General features: G+C 37.9%; 1 protein-coding gene across 1 annotated transcript in view; it reads left to right on the top strand.

Annotated features, from left to right (window-relative positions):
• The window catches only part of UNC13C (unc-13 homolog C), a 709,455-nt gene that overhangs the window by 642,838 nt on the left and 47,414 nt on the right, over window positions 1-19,203 (top strand). The window contains exons 28-30 of the mRNA XM_081108846.1: window positions 189-312; window positions 3,003-3,059; window positions 7,703-7,783. Coding sequence (XP_080964972.1) covers window positions 189-312; window positions 3,003-3,059; window positions 7,703-7,783 — 262 coding nt within the window. The remainder of the gene's footprint in view (window positions 1-188; window positions 313-3,002; window positions 3,060-7,702; window positions 7,784-19,203) is intronic.

Below are 19,203 nucleotides of genomic sequence, written 5' to 3'. Positions count from 1 at the left end.
TAATGTATCATATGATGAAATAGACTTTTGATAGGTATATTTTATTTGAAATTTAGCATTTGGATACTGTAAAGGCCTATTTGGGTATTTGAACCACAGTATTGAGAAATGGGAATCTCTAATCAATAAAATAAGTTGAAACCTGGATAGGAGATTCATAAGTGATTATATGTCTTATTTTACTTCAGATTGAGTCTCTCAGCAAAAATCTGTGAGAAAACAGTTCTGAAGCGACTTTTGAAAGAGCTGTGGAAGCTAGTTCTAAACAAAATAGAAAAACAGATTGTTCTCCCTGCTCTGACAGATCAAACAGTAAGTGTTCAAACTATGTTTGATTTTACTTTCAATAACCCATCTAATTGATTTCTGTTTTAGTGAGTGGATTTGATCCAGATGAAGTATTAATTAAACCCACTTTGAGAAAAAGTGTTTGGTATACAATGTCTTAATAATGATCATTCAAATAACCTTATTCTATGCAAATCAATTTTACATAATGGGAATAGCAATCACACTTCATCTCTTGAAAAAATGTAGCAAAGTTAAACTTATAGGGTTATCTGGTCTACACACATAATTTTTTAAATATTACTGTGAACCTCCAAAGAATTCGATTTAGGCTAGAACATCCCCACTGTGTTTCTTTCTGAAACCTCACTCTTGAAGGAGATAAATTCAGCACTACCATATGGGATGTTTTTTCCATCTGTACATTTTGCTTTCATCTATTACCTCCCCCCGTGGAGGTTAATAGAGGAGACATCTTTTAGAGGATTTGAAGCACGTAATTGTATCATACACAGTAAAATGGAAAAAGAACCGGAAAGGTCGATTGGCAGCAAAGTTAGACCATGGCCAAATGGATACACAGTGCTAGGATTCTCAATTCCTAGATCCTGAGCCAAGTAAGTTAAAAAATAATCCTAACAAGCACCCATTATAGAGTAGTTTTCTTTTTTTTTTTCTGTGAAGAAGACAAGCTGATGAAAATAATGTGTAATTTAAACTAAAATCTGTGTTGAGCCCTTAATTATGCACACCCAGTCCATATTTATCCAGTGAAATTATATAGAAAATATTTTCATGTAAAGTGTTTCAAGATGCAAAGATACATATGTTTTTATTGATTTACTGCCAACAATGGGTGATAAAATATAAATTAAGTTTTGCTTCATGCCATTAATGTGTGGTATCATCATTTGTACATATGTGTAGCCAAATCACATGTAAACACCCACCCCCCACACATAAACACACACACACACACACACACATACACACACACACCACACCCCCACACAGACCCTGCTCTGCTACAATATGTAAGGCATTTCTAGAACACCAGTTAGTGATCATGTAATTGACTTATATAGAATTTTTCTAGGTGAGAGGCTTTGGAATATAATAGAAGAACTATAAACTTCAGAAAAAAAAAAGGACTAAGCTTGGTTATTACATAGGCAAGTGTCCTTTCATCCCCAATTTTAAAAAAATTATTTTGTCTGGCTGGCATGGCTAAGTAGTTCAGCATCAACTTATAAACCAGGAGATCAGGGTTTGATTCCCAGTGTATGGCGTACAGGGGGCAGCCAATCAATGATTCTGATCATTGATGTTTCTATCTCTCTCTTCCTCTCCCTTCCTCTCTGAAATCAATAAAAATATATTTTAAATAATAATTTCAAGTGTTGGGGCGGGGGAGAGTCCACTTGTCCATAAGCCTTCGATCCAGAAAGATGCACCTTTCATGACTCACACATGGCAGGCTACCCTCCCCCTGCTTGTATGGGTATTGTCTCAGCCCATAACTGTACTCTCTTGTTTTGTTGTTCTTTGTTTGGGTATGTTTTTGAATTTTTAATATTCCTTGAAGCAGCCACTAGCCTCAATGAGCAACCTGCATGCTACCTCCCAAAGAAGCATTTGTTGTTTTTGACAGTTATTTGTTAACAAAATTACATAAGCTTCAGCAATGCTGCCCACTGCTATTTCCCCCATGAGGCCTACTGTTTCTAGTGCACAATTCTGTAGAGTATGAGAAGACATAAATCATGACATAGCAAAAATACTATCGACGACATTTCAGTTTTGATATAGACCTTCCCTGTGAAAGCTGACCATAACAATTTTCTCTAGCATTGAGATCTCTCAGTATGAAGCTATACCACTTACTGATTCATTCCATATATGTTCTTTGAGGTTCTACTGCAGTACACTAGGTACTGTGCTGGGTGCTGGAGATAAAATAAGGCAAAATAAATCAGTTGCTGTGTTCATGAACTTCGTCATTTCTAATTTCCTAATGAATATAAAGGCTCCACTAAAAAAAAAAGGAGATTTGTTACTCCAGAATGATTGTTTTTCTTACTGTGAAGATATTCTAGATTACCAATGAACTTAGTCAAAGTTATTACTTTTCTTGTCACATTTACATATAGATATTCCTCTATCTATTTATTCTAGTAGTGTGGTAGATGGCTTATTCCAGTATTTTATTTCCAGGATGTTAAGCTTCTAGGAAGAGGCTACAGCTGAGGGAGGGCTTGGGAGGGCAGGTCTCTGAGAATTGGCACAACATCTCAGGAGTAACGGCTCACCTTCCTCAGCTCTGTATCTTAAAATTTTGCAGATTTATTTTGGGAAGGAATGGAATAAAGGAGTTGCCTCATTTGAAGGTAAATTAATGAAATGTAAAGATCACTGATTGAATCCACATGCTAAACTGACTATGGAAGCAACAAATCATTCAGTAACCGAAACTCACAGCCTGCAGAAGTAGGGTACCTGTGAGGACAATTATAAGCTAGCAGTACTAGATATCTTTGACCCAATCTGTAAAATAGACCTACTAAGGGCATCTGGCATAAAAGTCACCAATAATATAGGGAAATAAAGCAAATTCACTATTGACCACATTTCTAATGCAACTATTACTAAAGCTTTTAAGACTAAATCTTCCCTCTCTCTCTCTCTCTCTCTCTTTTTTTAATGTGTATCTCTAGGGACCCCAGATGATTTTCATCACTGCTAAAGATCTTGGACAATTATCGAAACTAAAGGTAATAAGAATTCATAAAATTACTGGTTGTCTGTGAAAAGTTATGAGCTAACTGCAGCTCTGCAAGAAACGATCCTCCTACCGGTTATGGCATCTACCATGGCAGGACTAAACATGTGTGTCTGGGATCTCACAGTCGCTTGAAGGAGGAATCAGGTCAAATTTAGGAACTGAATTTTGCTTTTTGTCCCTTTCCACCATGTTGCTCACATTTTCCAATTAGTAAGGCAACTACTAATTGACTTTGTATTGTAGCAGCATTACTGCTTTTGGAATAAGTTAGAGAATGTACTTCCTTTCATATATTAGAATGGCTTTATGTGAATAAATGCAAATTGCAATGTGTCATAGAAATCCAATAAAGTCTAGCGGTCTTATAGGCAAAAGGTCTAATTGGGAAAATGAAACTCCTCAAAGCAGATATTAAATTTTTAACATATGAAACACCATTATAAATGAGAATTTGCTAAGTAACCCTGCCTTTTATTATCTCTTGAGATCCCTAATACTTTGCAGCTATGATAGGAACTGACTAGTCAGGCTAGGAACTTGACTGGTTAAAACACTGTGACTGGCTTATTTCACTTATAATGTCCTCCAATTTCATCCATGTTGTCTGTCACATATGACAGAATTTCCTTCCTTTTAAAGGCCAAATAATATTCATTGTATGTATATGCCACATTTCTTTCATCCATTCATTCACTCATCAGTGGATCACATATAGGCCAACATTGTGACTATAGTCAAAATACATGCTGTTCTGTTTCATTTTTATGGATTAGAATAGAGTGTCACATGGGGGTGGGTTCCAGACACAGATCACCTTGGCTCCAGTTCTACCTCAGGTGCTTCCAACTATGGTGACACCAGCCAAAGTATTTAACCTCTTTAATGTTCAGATGTGGGACTTGTAAAATGCAAAACAGTTTAACACCAGGTCCATGGGACTGTTGTGAGGCTAAGTGAGATCATGGGATACTATCTTTGCATAGTAACTACAAAGAGAATAACATCTCTTACTCACAGAAACAGCTATTTGTCTCCTCCCCCAGCTGGCAGCTCCCAGTTAGGTACCACAGAATTGTTTTGTGTGTAACACACAGAGGGAGGATAATCCATTTGACTGTGTAATTACTTATTCTGATAAAAATAGCTACCCTGTAATTTCAGAATCCTGTTTTATTACCTACATTATCCCCTTCCTCAGGAAAATAAAAATCCAATAATCCATTTAGAAGACATAACCATCACCTAAGATTGTTTTTACAGGTATTCAGTGATTTCGATAGTTCAAAGGGAAGGTAGATGTCACTGCCAAACTATTATTTTGTATCTCGGATCTCTTACTTTATCCCTCGTACACCTTCCTGGGCTTTCTAGTTTCTACTTTGAAAAATGAATTTTACAGTGTTGAAGTTGCTCCTATAAAACCATGAAGGTGAAACAGCATAGTGTGTCATTACAAAAGAATTGGCCCTGGCCACGCTGCTAGCATCTGTGTGATATTAGGAAACATACTCCATCTCCCCAAGTTTCCATTTCCTGAATGGATCGTTACATCAGCTAGAAGTGCTTCAATTTCAGGTGATGAAAAGCCATAGTAACATAAGCAAAGAAGGATTTTTATTTCCACATGAAACTTTATAGTCCTGGGACAACTCTGTTTTCGATCACTGCTTGATTAAGAACTCAAACGATGTTATAGAACCTCTCAGCTGCTCTTTCCTTATGTGATGTGTTGCTGTAACACCTCCCTTCTTGTTTGTACCATAGCTGTCTCTGCTCAGTATCTAACATCTTTGAACCAGAAATCTTGTAGGGAATACCCACCTTGATGCAAGGAATTCCAGCAAAGCCCACTGGCACATCATCAGCTCTGATGGAGTGTTATCACCATTCCCAAACCAACAACTGTAGCCTGGGGAATGACATATGCCATTTGCCTTAACTCATATAGGCACCCCTGGTTTACAGTCAGGCCTATTCAAATATTATAAACTCTGCATGGGATGGAGACTGGCTCCTCAGAGGGTACATGCATGCTAGGTGAGAAAAATCAGAGTTCATGCTAAGTTAGGTCCCTTTGGAGCCCCCATATTTTATCAATTCAATTAATTCTCTTTTGATTGTAATAAACTAGTAACAAATTATGAATAATATGTCTGAAAAGGGTTAGTGCATCAATACTGTAATAATCTGAAGAACTAAAAATAGAATCTTGGTATCCATAGGTGATGAAAAATAACTTAGTTCTGTATCATATTTTTCTATTGCTGACCCTTGCTTTTTTAGTTTTTAAATTATTAGTCCACTTAATTATTACTTGAATTCCAAAGCAATAAATCCTCTATAATCATATGCAAAAACTTAAAATTCTAGCCATAAAAAATAACTTGAAAATTTACAAAGCTATTTTCCCTTATGTCACTAGAATATTACTACTAATTTCTTAAACCTTTGGGCCTTTGCATTGTTTATATGGTAGTATGAAAGCAGATTTGATTTCCTGGAAAAGTACTATTTAAAATAATTATACCGATGGATAAATTTAGAAATCCTATACAGAAATATTAACAAAAAACAAGCTTACTTAAAAGAACACAGGATCAAAGAAAATAGAATAATGAGGGAACTAAAATTTTGAATGGATTCATAAAACAAGTATTTATTCAGCAGTTGGATATATATTTATTACCTCCTTTTTCTGGAACTTCATAACGTATGGATATTATGTATACCCAACTTTTGACTATTTAATGGGATCAGATTTGTCATAATGTTTTGAATGAATACATCTTATAGACAAGTGGTAATACAATATCAAACCAATGGAGAAAAATACATCTGAGACTACGGGTTAATCATAAGCAAAGGTAACTCATTGGGCAATAAGTCATTGCCAGCCTCTTTCAGAGACTCCCTTATTTGAATGAGCTATTGTTAAATCCCAGAAAAATTTTTCTAGCAAGAATTATGATTTTCTACAGCATCACATATATTATTGATTAACATCTATTAAACAGTTTGAACACATTGTAAAGCTAGTCAAGACTGATGAAGCCCAAGATTTATTTAATATAAAAGATTTGTATTTACTTGCCTATCCTAAAGCATTCCCCCCTATAATTCAGCAGACATTTTTCATTACTCTTTGAGCCTCAATGGTTATTTAATATTTATGTTTAAAAATATTAAATGGACACACATGTTTGAGTTGAAATCCCTGTATCAGAAAGATGCAGTGAGATGCAGACATGTATACCATGGGTCCATGAAACATTATACCGTGGTTTCAACATTCAATATTCAAAGGAATGTGATTCTATTTAAGCATGTTGAACTTTACAAGATAAGGTGAAAGAAGTGCAATTCAGTCCCAAAAAATATATTGAATGCCTAGCAGGTGATGATTGCCAAGATAGGTACTGAAAGGCTGCAGAAATAAGACACAGAAACCACCTTCAGGAAGTCATGGCATCTACTAACAGCATAAGGGACAGAACAGAGCAATGAGCCGCTAGTTTTGATGGCACAATTTGTGAATTGAACAAAGTTAATGAACTGGTTGTTTTATAACCATTCCTGGCTAAGGTAGCAAATGATGGTCTAAATAAAGCCCAGGCTCCATTTGCCAAGCCATACGTGCTGATGTGGAGCTGTGCCCCATAGAAAAAAAGACACCTTTTATTACTGACCAAAGGCACTGACCATGCATCAAGCCATGCATTCCCAAAGCTGTGTACACCCGTAAGGCCATTTCCTCAAATTCATACAAAGGCACCTGTAGAAGCTAGAATTTAAGTTCCAGAGGGGCAAAAGTCTTTCTTTATTCGGCATATGTCTCAATCATCTGGAACAGTACTGGCACATAATGAGCACTCAATAAATATTTGTTAGATCTTATTGACTAGAATAGTGGCAGCCTGGGGGAGATTGTATTAATTGGGGAATTCAGTAGTTTTAAAATTTTTCTCTTAGACAAATTTCTATTTTTATTTTTGTCTTCAATTTTCTACCATCATTTCCCTACAGAAGCTTTGACTAATGGATTGAGATAGTCCACATTGAACAATGAGAAAAATCCATTGTAAAATATGGAAATCAGTTCTAAAATATTGAAAAATTCTTTTGAAGTATTGAAATATCTAGTCCTAGATTCAGTTAACCTTTTCCTAGTAATGACTAAGCAATAAGGGGCTCCAAGAAAGAGAATAAATTGAAGGCATGATACATAGTCTTTATCAGTAGTAATTGAGAGAGACTAAAATTCATATCTTAAATCTTTTCCATAATTGACCTGCTTTAGTCTTAAAGAACATAAAGCAAGGAATTAAGGTGAAAAAGCTTTGACTCACATTTTTCAGGTTTCTCTCTTTTGTTGTAACATTAACTTGTAAGTGGGGAAAAAACCATAATGAATCAAAGTACTATTCTTTAAGTAAATATTTACTAGTAGCATTTCTTCTTTTGGCAAAATGGGTATTTAATATATGACAAACTAATCATCTGAAAAGTGTCAATAAGAAGAAAGTATTTAAAATAAAAATGTTTTCATATGGGGATTATACAGATTTTGTTTGAAAATAGTTGTTAAGTTAATGAACTGGTTATTTTATAAGCAATTATTAACCTGTTTAACAGGAGCACATGATTCGAGAGGATGCCAAGGGTCTGACGCTAAGACAGTGCACCATAATGGAGGTGGTCCTGGCTACCATCAAGGTAAGTTTACAGTGCCTCTGGATATGTATTGGAATCCCCCAGGTGCCCTCAGCAAAATGTACCCCAGATGCATCTCTGTAGAGCTGTGCCGTCCACGGACAGTTGTATACATGAATTCCTGAAGTGTGTCCAGTTATCCCGTATCACCTTATTACATCCATATTACTGCCCTTTTATTTGCCTCCTTTGTCTATGTCTAAAAAATGTGTGTGAAACCTATCTTGTAACATGTTTTCAAAGAAAGACATGGATTATTCCCAAAGCCCACTTACACAGATGCCTCATGGGATTGGAGGTTAACAGAATTTCTTTTTATGTGCTCTATACTTGTTGAAATGGTTTTTAAAAGATCAATCCCCTCTCTCTTAGTGCAATAATTTAATTTTCTGCTCAAAACTCAAAGGCATTGTGCTGTGTGCATCAATTTTTCATAGCCAAAGGTTGACCAAAAGTGGTAGTGTGGGCTAGATGTGGGACGATCTCAAAATTTACACTTAGAATTTCTTTGTTTTCATAGATCCCTTATATATTTATGTACATGAATTTTGTACATATATGTTAAAGTTTGTTAAAGTGAAAAATCAATTTATCTCCTAAATTTAAACTGTGTCCAATGTCCCCTCACTTCACTGTAGGAAGCATCTATTATTCAGGATGAGTGAACAGTGCAGCAGAAAGTGTCAGCTACCAGGAGCTGTTTTCAGAGCACAGAATAGTCTCACTGGATGGAAACAGACTTTATAATTCATTAGAACAGAGTTCTATCTGTCTAACAATTGGACACCTTCACAAAACTATCACCTCATGGCTTTTGTTTTGCAGGATCAGCATTCAATAAGAGGCCATCTTTTACGGCTTTAATGTCAAAAACTGCAAAATGAAATCAGTGAGGTGAAAGCTTTGTAACACCTGGTGGAAGCTGGGGAGTGAGAATTTAGGCTGTGATATTATAGAAATAGAGTTTCTAAAGAAACAGCAAGAGTATTGTCTGGAAGTATGGAAATTTTACAAAATAATTTTCAGAAGAAATGGGAAAATGTGAATAAGAGTGATGGCAGTGCTAAGAGCTAGACATAGGAAAATGCCAGTAGAAAAAAAAAAAAAAAAAAGAACTCTGCAGTACACCATGAAGGGGGGGGGAGTAAAATCTATAGAATCTAATCCTTTATGGATTTTTTTAGGTCAATGTATGACTTTAAGAGAGAAAGGAAAATGTGTTCTGTGAAAAGGACTGACATTCATTACCAGACCTGGCTCCTGCCCACAACCCTAATATTTCTCTAATTCTTTGTGGTCAGGACACTTGACCAACACCTGTAGGCTGAACTCTGCCCAAACTCTGGGACAACTTTAACCCCTACAAATCTACATCTTGACAACTCAACTATCCCATTTTCCTGTCTGGGTCACCTGTGATGATCTTTTGATTCAGCCTCAGCCACCAAATACTTGCCTTGTTCTTCTGGACTTATCTGACATCCACGATTGAATAAAAGGGTCTGTGTCGTTATCTTGTTATTTTAGGACTAGAGTCTGACCCTGGTACTCCTGAGCCTCAGAATCTGAGGTCACGTCTCCAGTCCTCCTATTCCCCACCTTCTTCCATGCCACCTCTTTCTCAGGGGTCTCCATGCTAGGCTTGCTATTAGACTCTTATCCCTGTGCCCTGCCCATCTGCCAGGTCATTCCCCTGGTACCTGCCCTGTCATCAGTTAGCCAAAGCTAGGACTCCCTTTATCTTGCCTGCAGCTGATATCTGTACCTGCTGACAGTCATAGCAAGCACTACTTCTCATGTTTACTACAAAGGAACTCAGAAGAAAGAAGAAGAGTACTTAAAATAATTGTAACCCAGTTGTAACCCTAATGTCTGCCTGGAGCCTAGCAAAAGGAATACCATAAGGCAAGCAGAGACCTCAGGAGGAAGATGTTCTTGGAACCAGCAGATGCTAGCCAGACTAACACGCAAAGGCTGCCAGCGAGATGAACCTTTATTTCTCTTTAGTTCAATTTAAGCAAGTAAGCTGGGAATAAGAAAAGAAGAAGGAGAATGCTATGGAGTTTGTGGAATATAGATTAAAATCGTGTTTTTAAGTTTTTTCAAATATCTTTCAGATTCACCTTGCCTGACTCTTAAAAATATCCTGGGTGGTAGATAGATCAAGATTGATGATTCACATTTTATAGATGAGAAAACAGGCTAAAAGGATTTAAATTATTTGTCTAAGGACACCGACCTGCTAGTAATGGCAGAGCAGAGAAAAATCTCCAAACGCTATAGTCAATGTCCTTGCTTCTATGTCACACTATTTCCCTAAATGTTAACAAAGTGTAGATAAAATGTAGCAAGCCAAAACGGATATTTTTTTCAGAGTAATTAATGATTTCTAAATTAAAATATCATATTTCAATTATTAAATTATTTTCTAATTATCTAAAAATAATTTAAAATATTTCAATGTCTATGCAAGTATGAATACAAAATATTAACTCTCTTAAATAATAAAAAATTATTTTTTAAATATATTTTTATTGATTGCAGAGAGGAAGGGAAAGGGAGCGAGAGAGATAAAAACATCAGTGATAAAAGAGAATCATTGATTGGCTGCCTCCTGCATACCCCCTACTGGGGATCGAGCCCACAACCTAGGCATGTGCTCTGACCATAAATCGAAGAAACCTGACCTCCTGGTTCATGGGTCGACACTCAACCACTAAGCCACGGGGCCTGGGCTGGAAATTTTCTAATATCAGTCACATGCAGTTTTAATTATAAGCCAGAGGTTAGAATATGATACAAGTAACAGAAGTTATAATGATATGCTGCAGGTAGCATGCTTGGGCTTTGAGACATTCCATTACCTGTCAACACAGCTAAATCAATAGCATTTGAAAATAAAAGTAGCAAGACGACAGCTATGAGGCAGACAACCAAAAACTTAATCAGCATGTGCAAGCTAATAGTCCAGTTGGGAAACCCTAGTTTGAAAGGGTCCTTGTTGAACTTTTGAGTCTTAGACCACATGTCAGAAGACTCAGGACTGCTGTAGGATTCCCTGAAATGTGGGTTTCTTTCAAAGATAAACTGGAGACATTTTTCCAACAGCAGATACTGAACCTGAACATGAATCTCCAGGCTTAAGGAAATTCTTAAATCTTGAACATTCCTCAAGTTATTTTATGATGAAGTTTTAAATACTCAGAAAAAAAAGAAAAGAAAAAAAAAAGCTGGCTGCTTTTATTTTTCCCACCTTTCCAATTCCCGTGGAACACTTGTCATTTGGACCCGACATGACTCTGCAATGTGTGCTGCAGATGTGGTTGACTTCATGCAGTGGCGATACGGGAGTTTAACAATAACAAACATGGGGATCAGGGCCCCTAGGAATCTGCATTTCTTGGTATAAAGAAAAGAATTTAGACTAAATATGAATATCTATTCAAATAGAGCTTTGGAACATACTTGCTCATTTAATACTAGATAACACCATTTCTGCCACTCAGGATTCCAGACAAATCATGGGATATGCAATGTCATGCCTGAGGCTGTAACCCTGACTAAGGTCTTACCCTATCCTGTTACCTGTTTTTCGCATGGCAATTTGGTGGCTGCTTCTCAGCATCTTATTTTTTATCATTATGATTATAGTTTTTGCATTATTTAAAATCCTTATGAAAAGAACACATGCCTTACCTAGTTTGGAGCATCATAATTCAAAAATTATTACCAGTATTTGAAGGTTTACTGCATATAGCAAGTATGGTGAGCAATGAAGAGGTATCATAAGTTACGAGACCTTGCTCTTAACTTATGAACAAAAACATCTACAATTGATAAAAGAGATGTGGAAAAAGTGGTTAGGGATGCAGAAAGGGTGATAAATTCTTCGTGGGTACCTAGGGAAAAGTTTCCTAGAGAAACAAATTTGGAGTTTAGAAGATAAATTGGGGAAAAACAAGGGGAAAGTTGTTGCAGGCCTAGAGAAAAGCATGAGTGAAATGCGAGAAGCTGTGGGTCATCCTGAAATCTCCACATAGTCTAGTGAAGAGGACTAGGTCATGACGGGCTGCATATTATAGGGAATAAGAGAGGAACACTGGCCCTGACTGGTTGTATTCAGTGGTTAGAGCACTGGCCTGGGGACTGAAGGGTCGTGGGTTTGGCTCCCAGTCAAGGGCACATACCTAGGCTGCAGGTTTGCTCCCATCCAAAAAAGAAAAGAGCGACAAAAAGAGAAACATTGGATTGGAGCCAAAATACTGAGGCTTAAGCATCAAAGTAAAGAATCTGAACTTCTGACCTGTTATGGAAAAAAGGAATCCAGTTGTAGTAGAAAATGATTTTGAAATATCTATCAAATAATTTTCTTAAACCTCAGCTGTTAAAGTCAGGCTACTATTATATCTAAGTTTACAAGATTGCAAGATAAACTGTCTGCCAGAATTTACCAAAATTGAGATTCAGGTATTGTAAGGAAAAAAAATGATGATGATGGGAAATCACTACCAAAATAGTATATGTAACAGAAAAGTAAATACTTCCTGCAAATTCGTGAAGAAACATTATCATGTTCCCTCCAGTCAGTAAAAATAGACTGTGAAAGATCTTCAAATATGTGACAAACATGAAGAGCTGAAGAATTTAGAAAGGTTTTAATTGGGTTTATAAAAGGAATGTCTTGCTAAGCATGCAGGCAATATTTATCTTGATTTTTTTTTTAATTTAGCAGTACTATTTTTCACCCTCACAAATTAAAATCAGATCTGAACTGGTTTATTTTTTGCAGTTTCATGCAGAACATACACACACAAAAAGGAAAAATATCTCTAGATACTTATCAAGAAAAAGGAAGTGATACTTTATTCATAATTCTTTTCATTCAGATATAATATCAGTGCTCCTCACCAGGCACCCTTACATTAGTGAAGTCAACATATTACTGTGAAGGATGGAAGCCTTTACCAATATCAGAAAATGAATATAAGTAAAAATGTAAATAAAATACTTGAAACTATATGGACAATTAGGGTAGCAGGATGTGGGTGATTAAGAGGGAGAAACTCGAGTGTGCACATTACTGCCCTCGCCCATGGGAATGGAAATAGGATTGAAGAGGTTATTGTCAGAAAACTAAATGAGTTACCACATATAAAGTAAGTGAAAACGGTTCCTGTCATATAGAAAGCTCTTTCAACATAACTACCATGTTGCCCGGAAACTGGGTTATTTTGGGGGAGCCCCTCTCTGCTGCTAAACTCACAGAGCCCACGTACCACTTTCCCCCCTTCCTTAATAACCTTTCATTCTCTCTCAGGGAAGCTACCTATTAAATCTGATTCTTTGCCTCAAGCAATAGCTCAAGTCCTCAAGGCCTTGTGCTCTGGCCTTTAGGGTTTCCTGTGCACAGCAACTTCTCACTATAAAGAACACAACCCCCCGACTCTGCCCACCCTGAAATTCTTCAGTATTTCCTGAGACTTCCCTTTGGGAAGCAGGGCTGTTCCTTCTCTCAAGGAGTTTTTATTCTGGATTTAACGATGGAAAAGGCACATTAAAAATTAGATAATGATATGTGTTAATTTATGAGACAGCAGTGTAAGGGGTAGAACAGGGTGATACAGATGCTAACCAAGGGGCACAGATTAAAAAGTGGTAAGGAGGTTGGCAGGCATGGTGCAGTGGTTGAGCATCGACCTATGAGCCAGGAGGTCACGGTTCGATTCCCCGTCAAGGCACATGGCCAAGTTGTGGGCTCGATCCTCAGTGTGGGGCATGCAGGAGGCAGCCAATCCATGATTCTCTCTCATCATTGATGTTTCTATCTCTCTCTCCCTCTCCCTTCCTCTCTGAAATCAATAAAAATATATGTGTGTTTAAAAAAAAAAAGTGGTAAGGATTTAGAGGAATAAGCCACTACTATGAATTCAAAGGATTGGGAAAAGCTGAAGGAGTGGTCTTGATGGATGGAAGGGAGCCCCAGGCCAGATGGGAAAGACATCAGGGCCGGAACAGTGGAGAAAGACTCATGACTTGAACATAATCAGGGAGAAGGATTTCACCACAGTAAGGCATAGGACCAGAGGGCTAGGAGTCAGTGACCAGAACATTCTACTCGCCAGACTGGATTTAACTGGATATTTGTACAGTAAGACAGTGTAAAATGAGGTTTGGGTTGAAAGTACAGAGGTCCTTTAACACCCTCAGTGGATTCTATAAATGAGGAGCCATTGGTGTTTTTGAAAATATATGGCATGCCAGAAGGACCATTTTAGCAATGGAGATGTTACAGGAATGCGCAAACTGGATTGAATGGTTCAAGATTATGGTTACAGAGGTCAGTTACAGTTATTTAGTGCATAAGATGGATGAGGGCTATCACCAGGGTGGCAGAAAGTAAAAGATGAACATGAGTGGCACCAGAAAGGGACATCACTGGAACTTGGATCTTGGAAGAGAAAGAGAGGGGCCCAGGGTGACTCCGAGGTATCAGGGAAGTGGGAAGCATGGCTCCACTGAGAAAATTGGCAACTTAGGCAGGAGGGTCATTTTCTTCTTGCCACGTTGGAGTTAGATATGGTGGCAGAAACATTAAAATAAGTACCCAGTGGACTGTTGGAGGCAGGGACTGGTGCTCAGGAAACAAAGCAGGGCTACCATTTGGGGAGTTATTCTACCAATTAGGTATATTTTCTTACAAATAGAAAAATCATTACAGTTCACAAAGCCATTACAGTAATTAATTTCATTTTTACTACACTATACTCGGGAATGGAGGATATTTTTATTCCCATTCTAAAAATAAATGAACTGATAATCTATGAGGTTAAATCATCTCTGCAAAAATCACATCGCACAGAGGAAAGATGAGGAATTACATCTTAAAATATAGGGCAGAGAGTCAAAGAAATGAAGAGGATTCGAAACTCTTAGAATTGGATTCATAACCCAACATCTCCCCTCTCCTACTCGTACAAAGAGATGCATCTGCAGTGTTGGCCCGTGGTCAACTGGCCACCATTAAAAGCCAGTAACGGAAAATAAATAAATAAGTAAATAAATAAATAAATAAATAAATAAAAATAAAAGCCAGTAACGGGACCGCACTAACCCATAAGCAACAGCTCCAATTTTAAGATGCACTTATTATGAGAAAGGTTGTCATATTGAACCAAAAACCTGCTTCCCTGATACTTGTAGTTTTGCATTGGTCCTTCTCCAGTCCTTTGAAAAATTCTATTTCTTTTTGTATAGGATAGCCCTTCAGTCATAGAAGAAAACTATCATGCTCCCTGAAGCTGTTGCAGCCATATATTAAATAGCATGTTCCTACACCTTGCAAAACCCTGCTCATCTACTTTGGATGCCCTTCACTTTTTTATATTTTTCATTAAAAAAAATGAAGCCTAGGAATGAATTAGGAATAACTCGAATATCCCAGTTTTGTTCTAACCAGAAGAGAGTGTTGTTGCTCTCTCAGGCCCTTTGTCTTGACCTGATTGCCTATATGACTGCATAAGATTTCATAAGCTCTGAGAGCTGCCCTATCACTTGCTAAATCATGTTGAAGTTGAGAGCAAATAAAGCTTTATCGCTTTTTAAATTTTACTGATGTTAAGCTAAGTCATCCCTATCTTGTACTTTGCGGAAAACATTGTATCATAAATAAAGGCCTTTTTTATTCCTCTTTGTCATCTGATCATATAAATGTTGACCCACCATTCCAGGCTGCCAAGACCTCTCCGAAGCCAGATTCTGTCCTTCAACGTAATAACTTTGAGCTTTGACTCAAGTGCGCACTTGGAAAACATGCTTTCTGTCTTTGTCTGTCAATGTTTGAGGTGAAAATATCAGCCAGGGCGGGGCCAAGGGTAGGGAGAAGGTCACCCAGCTGACATCCTTTTCCTTCACAGCACTGAGCAGCCACCCTCTCCAGGGTCCTCTCGCTGCTTGGAAATTCCTTTCTTGAATGAGGAGGAAATGGGTTGTCCCGATGTGCTACTTTGCCAGTTACTTTCTGCTACTGTGCACCAGCCTAAGCAAAACAGCTGAGCACATCAGAAATGTTCAGGGATTTTGCAGGTTTCAGAGGAACAACAAGAAACTGAGTCATAGTTTTCTTGTTTAGAACTACTGGAGAATAATCCACTTTCCGTGTGCATAAAGGGAACATTGAGAAGGCTTCCAAACCCTGCATTCACAAATTCCCTCTAGGACATAACTCCCCTCCAAAATGCTTACTATAAAGGAATGGAGAGCAACTCAGCTGCACTGAGCTGTGGACAGTGGATGTTCATAGCTAAGACATTCACTCCCACATATCAGCCTCACATTCATATCCTTCAAACCCAAGCCTCAGCAAAATACAGAGTCTACTCTCCTGCTCCTTCAGGGCGCTTGCAAAGAGTCAAACTGAATGAGAAATCTCGGAATAACAAGGTGTACACGGTGCCTGATCCTCCTTTCTGTTGATTGCCTGTGCTGTGAGATATAAAGACCTGTGCTCTTAGGAGACATGGCCAGGTTCTGAACACTGTGAAAGGCTTCCCATAGGGTGGCATTTTAAACCTAGAAGTCACTTCCTTTGCTCTTTGAGTAAGGAGCCTATAGCATGTGTTACTTGTCTGTGTTCACTGAATAGAGACTTTCATCCATAGCATCTTACTTTCTTGTTTTCTCCCTTGACTTTGGTACCTTCTGTCCTGGTTATGTCTTGCAACATCCCCTATTATACAATGCATCCAAAATACAAAGGCATCATTTCTGCCCTTACACATCTTTTGCTCACTTTCTATCCCGCTAGAGCCTCTAGCAGAAGGCAGTTCAGTGTCATAACCGAAAACTCTAGAGAGACCCTTAGGCTTTCCTCAGGAACACACTCATACCTTATTTACATTTTCATTTCATGATTAATCCCCCATGTCCCAGAGACCTACAAAATAATGCCTTCCTAGTTAAAAACATGTCTTCTTATAAAATTACTAGAGGCCCAGTGCATGAAATTCATGCACACAGGAGTAGGGCGTCCCTCAGCCCGGCCTTACTCTCTCGCAATCCAGGACCCCTCAGGGGACATCCGACTGCTGGTTTAGGCCCAATCCCTGTGGTTGGACATCCAGCAGTTGGGCATCCCTATTGCAATCCAGAACTGCTCGCTCCTAACTGCTCACTTCCCTGCTTGCCCCTAACCACACGCTTGCCTGCCTGCTCGCACCTAACCCCTCACCTGCCTGCCTGCTCACACTTACCACTTGGCTCACCACTCCTCAGTGCTGCTGTGGAAGTGGGAGAGGCCCTCACTACTGCCACTGTGCTCGCCAGCCATGAGGCCGGCTTCTGGCTGAGTGGCACTCCCGCTGTGGGAGCACACTGACCACCAGGGGACAGCTTCTGCATTGAGCATTTGCCCCCTGATGGTCAGTGCGCATCATAGCAACCATCATTCCAGTCGTTCCGTCATAATGGTCACTTAGGCTTTTATATATATAAATAAGGGGTGCAAGAAGGAAAACATCGTTTATGACTTTATTTACCACAGTGAGTCTCAGAGCATTTAGTATGTTAGTAAGCACTATAAATCTTTAAGACTACAATGTCATCTCTTAACTTGAAGCTTAAAGGCAGCACAAGTTTAGTGCAGAGAATAGAATAATAGTAGCAAATAAGTATACCAAAGAAACATTATTCTGGGAGTATTTATCTTGTTCCCTGGCAGGCATATGCCATCAGTTTGGCCCAAATAAATTCTTATAAAAATTTTAAAAACACATTATTCTGAGAACTACAAGTACCTCAATTCTTAAGTGTTTCTGGGACTCCTAGGGTTTCTCTTGGCTACCCAGGGGCATTGTCCTTTTTCTCTAGTCCACTCCAGTGACTTAACAAGGTGCTGCTGAAATTTAAAATGGCAGTGCAGATAAAATTATAAACATCACAGATGTCACCACTTTATAAACCTCTACTGACTCAGTCCCCAATAGAATTACAATCTTTCCTAACAACTCTCATTAGTACTGAGAGATGACAAAATACCATTACAGCTGCTTCTTCTTATATGTCTTTTATTACAATCTTCTAGTATTTATGCTGAGGTTTAATAAAACTGGAGCTTGTTTGAGAAACATTGAGAGGGAGAATGTGTTTCTTTTAGAATATCCTGCCTCTGCTTGGTTCAATTTACCCCACTGCAATTTACTGTGAATTATTGCATTTGATGGCTCCATGGTCCGTTATGTAAACAGACCTCAAGAGAGCACCCCAACCCCATCATTCCTCTAGCAGAAATGTCAAGACCAAATTAAACCTTTCCCTTTAAAAAAAAATATATATTTTTATTGATTTCAAAGAGAAAGAGAGGGATATAGAGATAGAAACATCAATCATCAGAGAGAATCATTGATTGGCTGCCTCTTGCACGCCTCCCACTAGGGATCAAGCCCACAACCTGGGCATGTACCCTTGACCAGAATCAAACCTGGGACCCTTCAGTCTCCAGGCTGATGCTCCATCCACTGAGCCAAACTGTCTAGAACAAACTTTCCCTTTCAATATATCTATTTAATATTTTCTCATCTCAAATAGCATATCATGTTTCATGAAGAAAGGAATGATTATATTTCTTTTATTCACCAAAGCACCTGAAACAATTCTGGATTCATAGACCTCAATAAATACTTATACTTGTGAAAAATATTTTAACATTTTTATAAGAAGATCAAAGTGTAAAACAACTTTAAATATTATATGCTTATTCTTTTTTTAAAAAGAAAAGGGCCTTTTCTATTTTTCTATTGGAATTTTAAGTGGCCATAATTTTTCTCCTTGGGGAGGGTGTCTGTAATTGGAGCAATCTTTCTCTTTTCTTTTGTTTATCATGCATTTTTTAAATATATATTCACTTTATATTTTCAGTTTTATTTTTTTTAATAAATCTTTATTGTTCAGATTATTACAGTTGTTCCTCTTTTTCCCCCCATAGCTCCCCTCCACAAGGTTCCCAACCCACCCCATGCCCTTACCCCCCACAACTGTCCTCGTCCATAGGTGTAAGATTTTTGTTCAATCTCTTTCCACACCTCCCACACCCCCTTCCCCCTGAGAATTGTCAGTCCACTCCCTTTCTACCCTGATTCTGTTATATTCACCAGTTTATTCTGTTCATCAAATTTTTTATTCACTTGATTTTTAGATTCACTTGTTGATAGATAGTATCTGTTGTCACTTTGTTGTTCATAGTTATTATCTTTACCTTTTTCTTCTTCCTCTTCTTAAAGAATATCCTTCAGCATTTCATATAATACTGGTTTGGTGGTGATAAACTCCTTTAGCTTTTTATCTGTGAAGCTTTTTATCTGACCTTCAATTCTAAATGATAGCTTTGCTGGCTAGAGTAATCTTGGTTGTAGGTTCTTGCTATTCATCAC

Source organism: Myotis nattereri, assembly GCF_964212035.1.
Source record: "Myotis nattereri genome assembly, chromosome: 1".
NCBI lineage: Eukaryota > Metazoa > Chordata > Mammalia > Chiroptera > Vespertilionidae > Myotis > Myotis nattereri.
The sequence above is the reverse complement of the archived record's forward strand: the minus strand, read 5'-3'. Positions and strand labels throughout refer to the sequence as shown.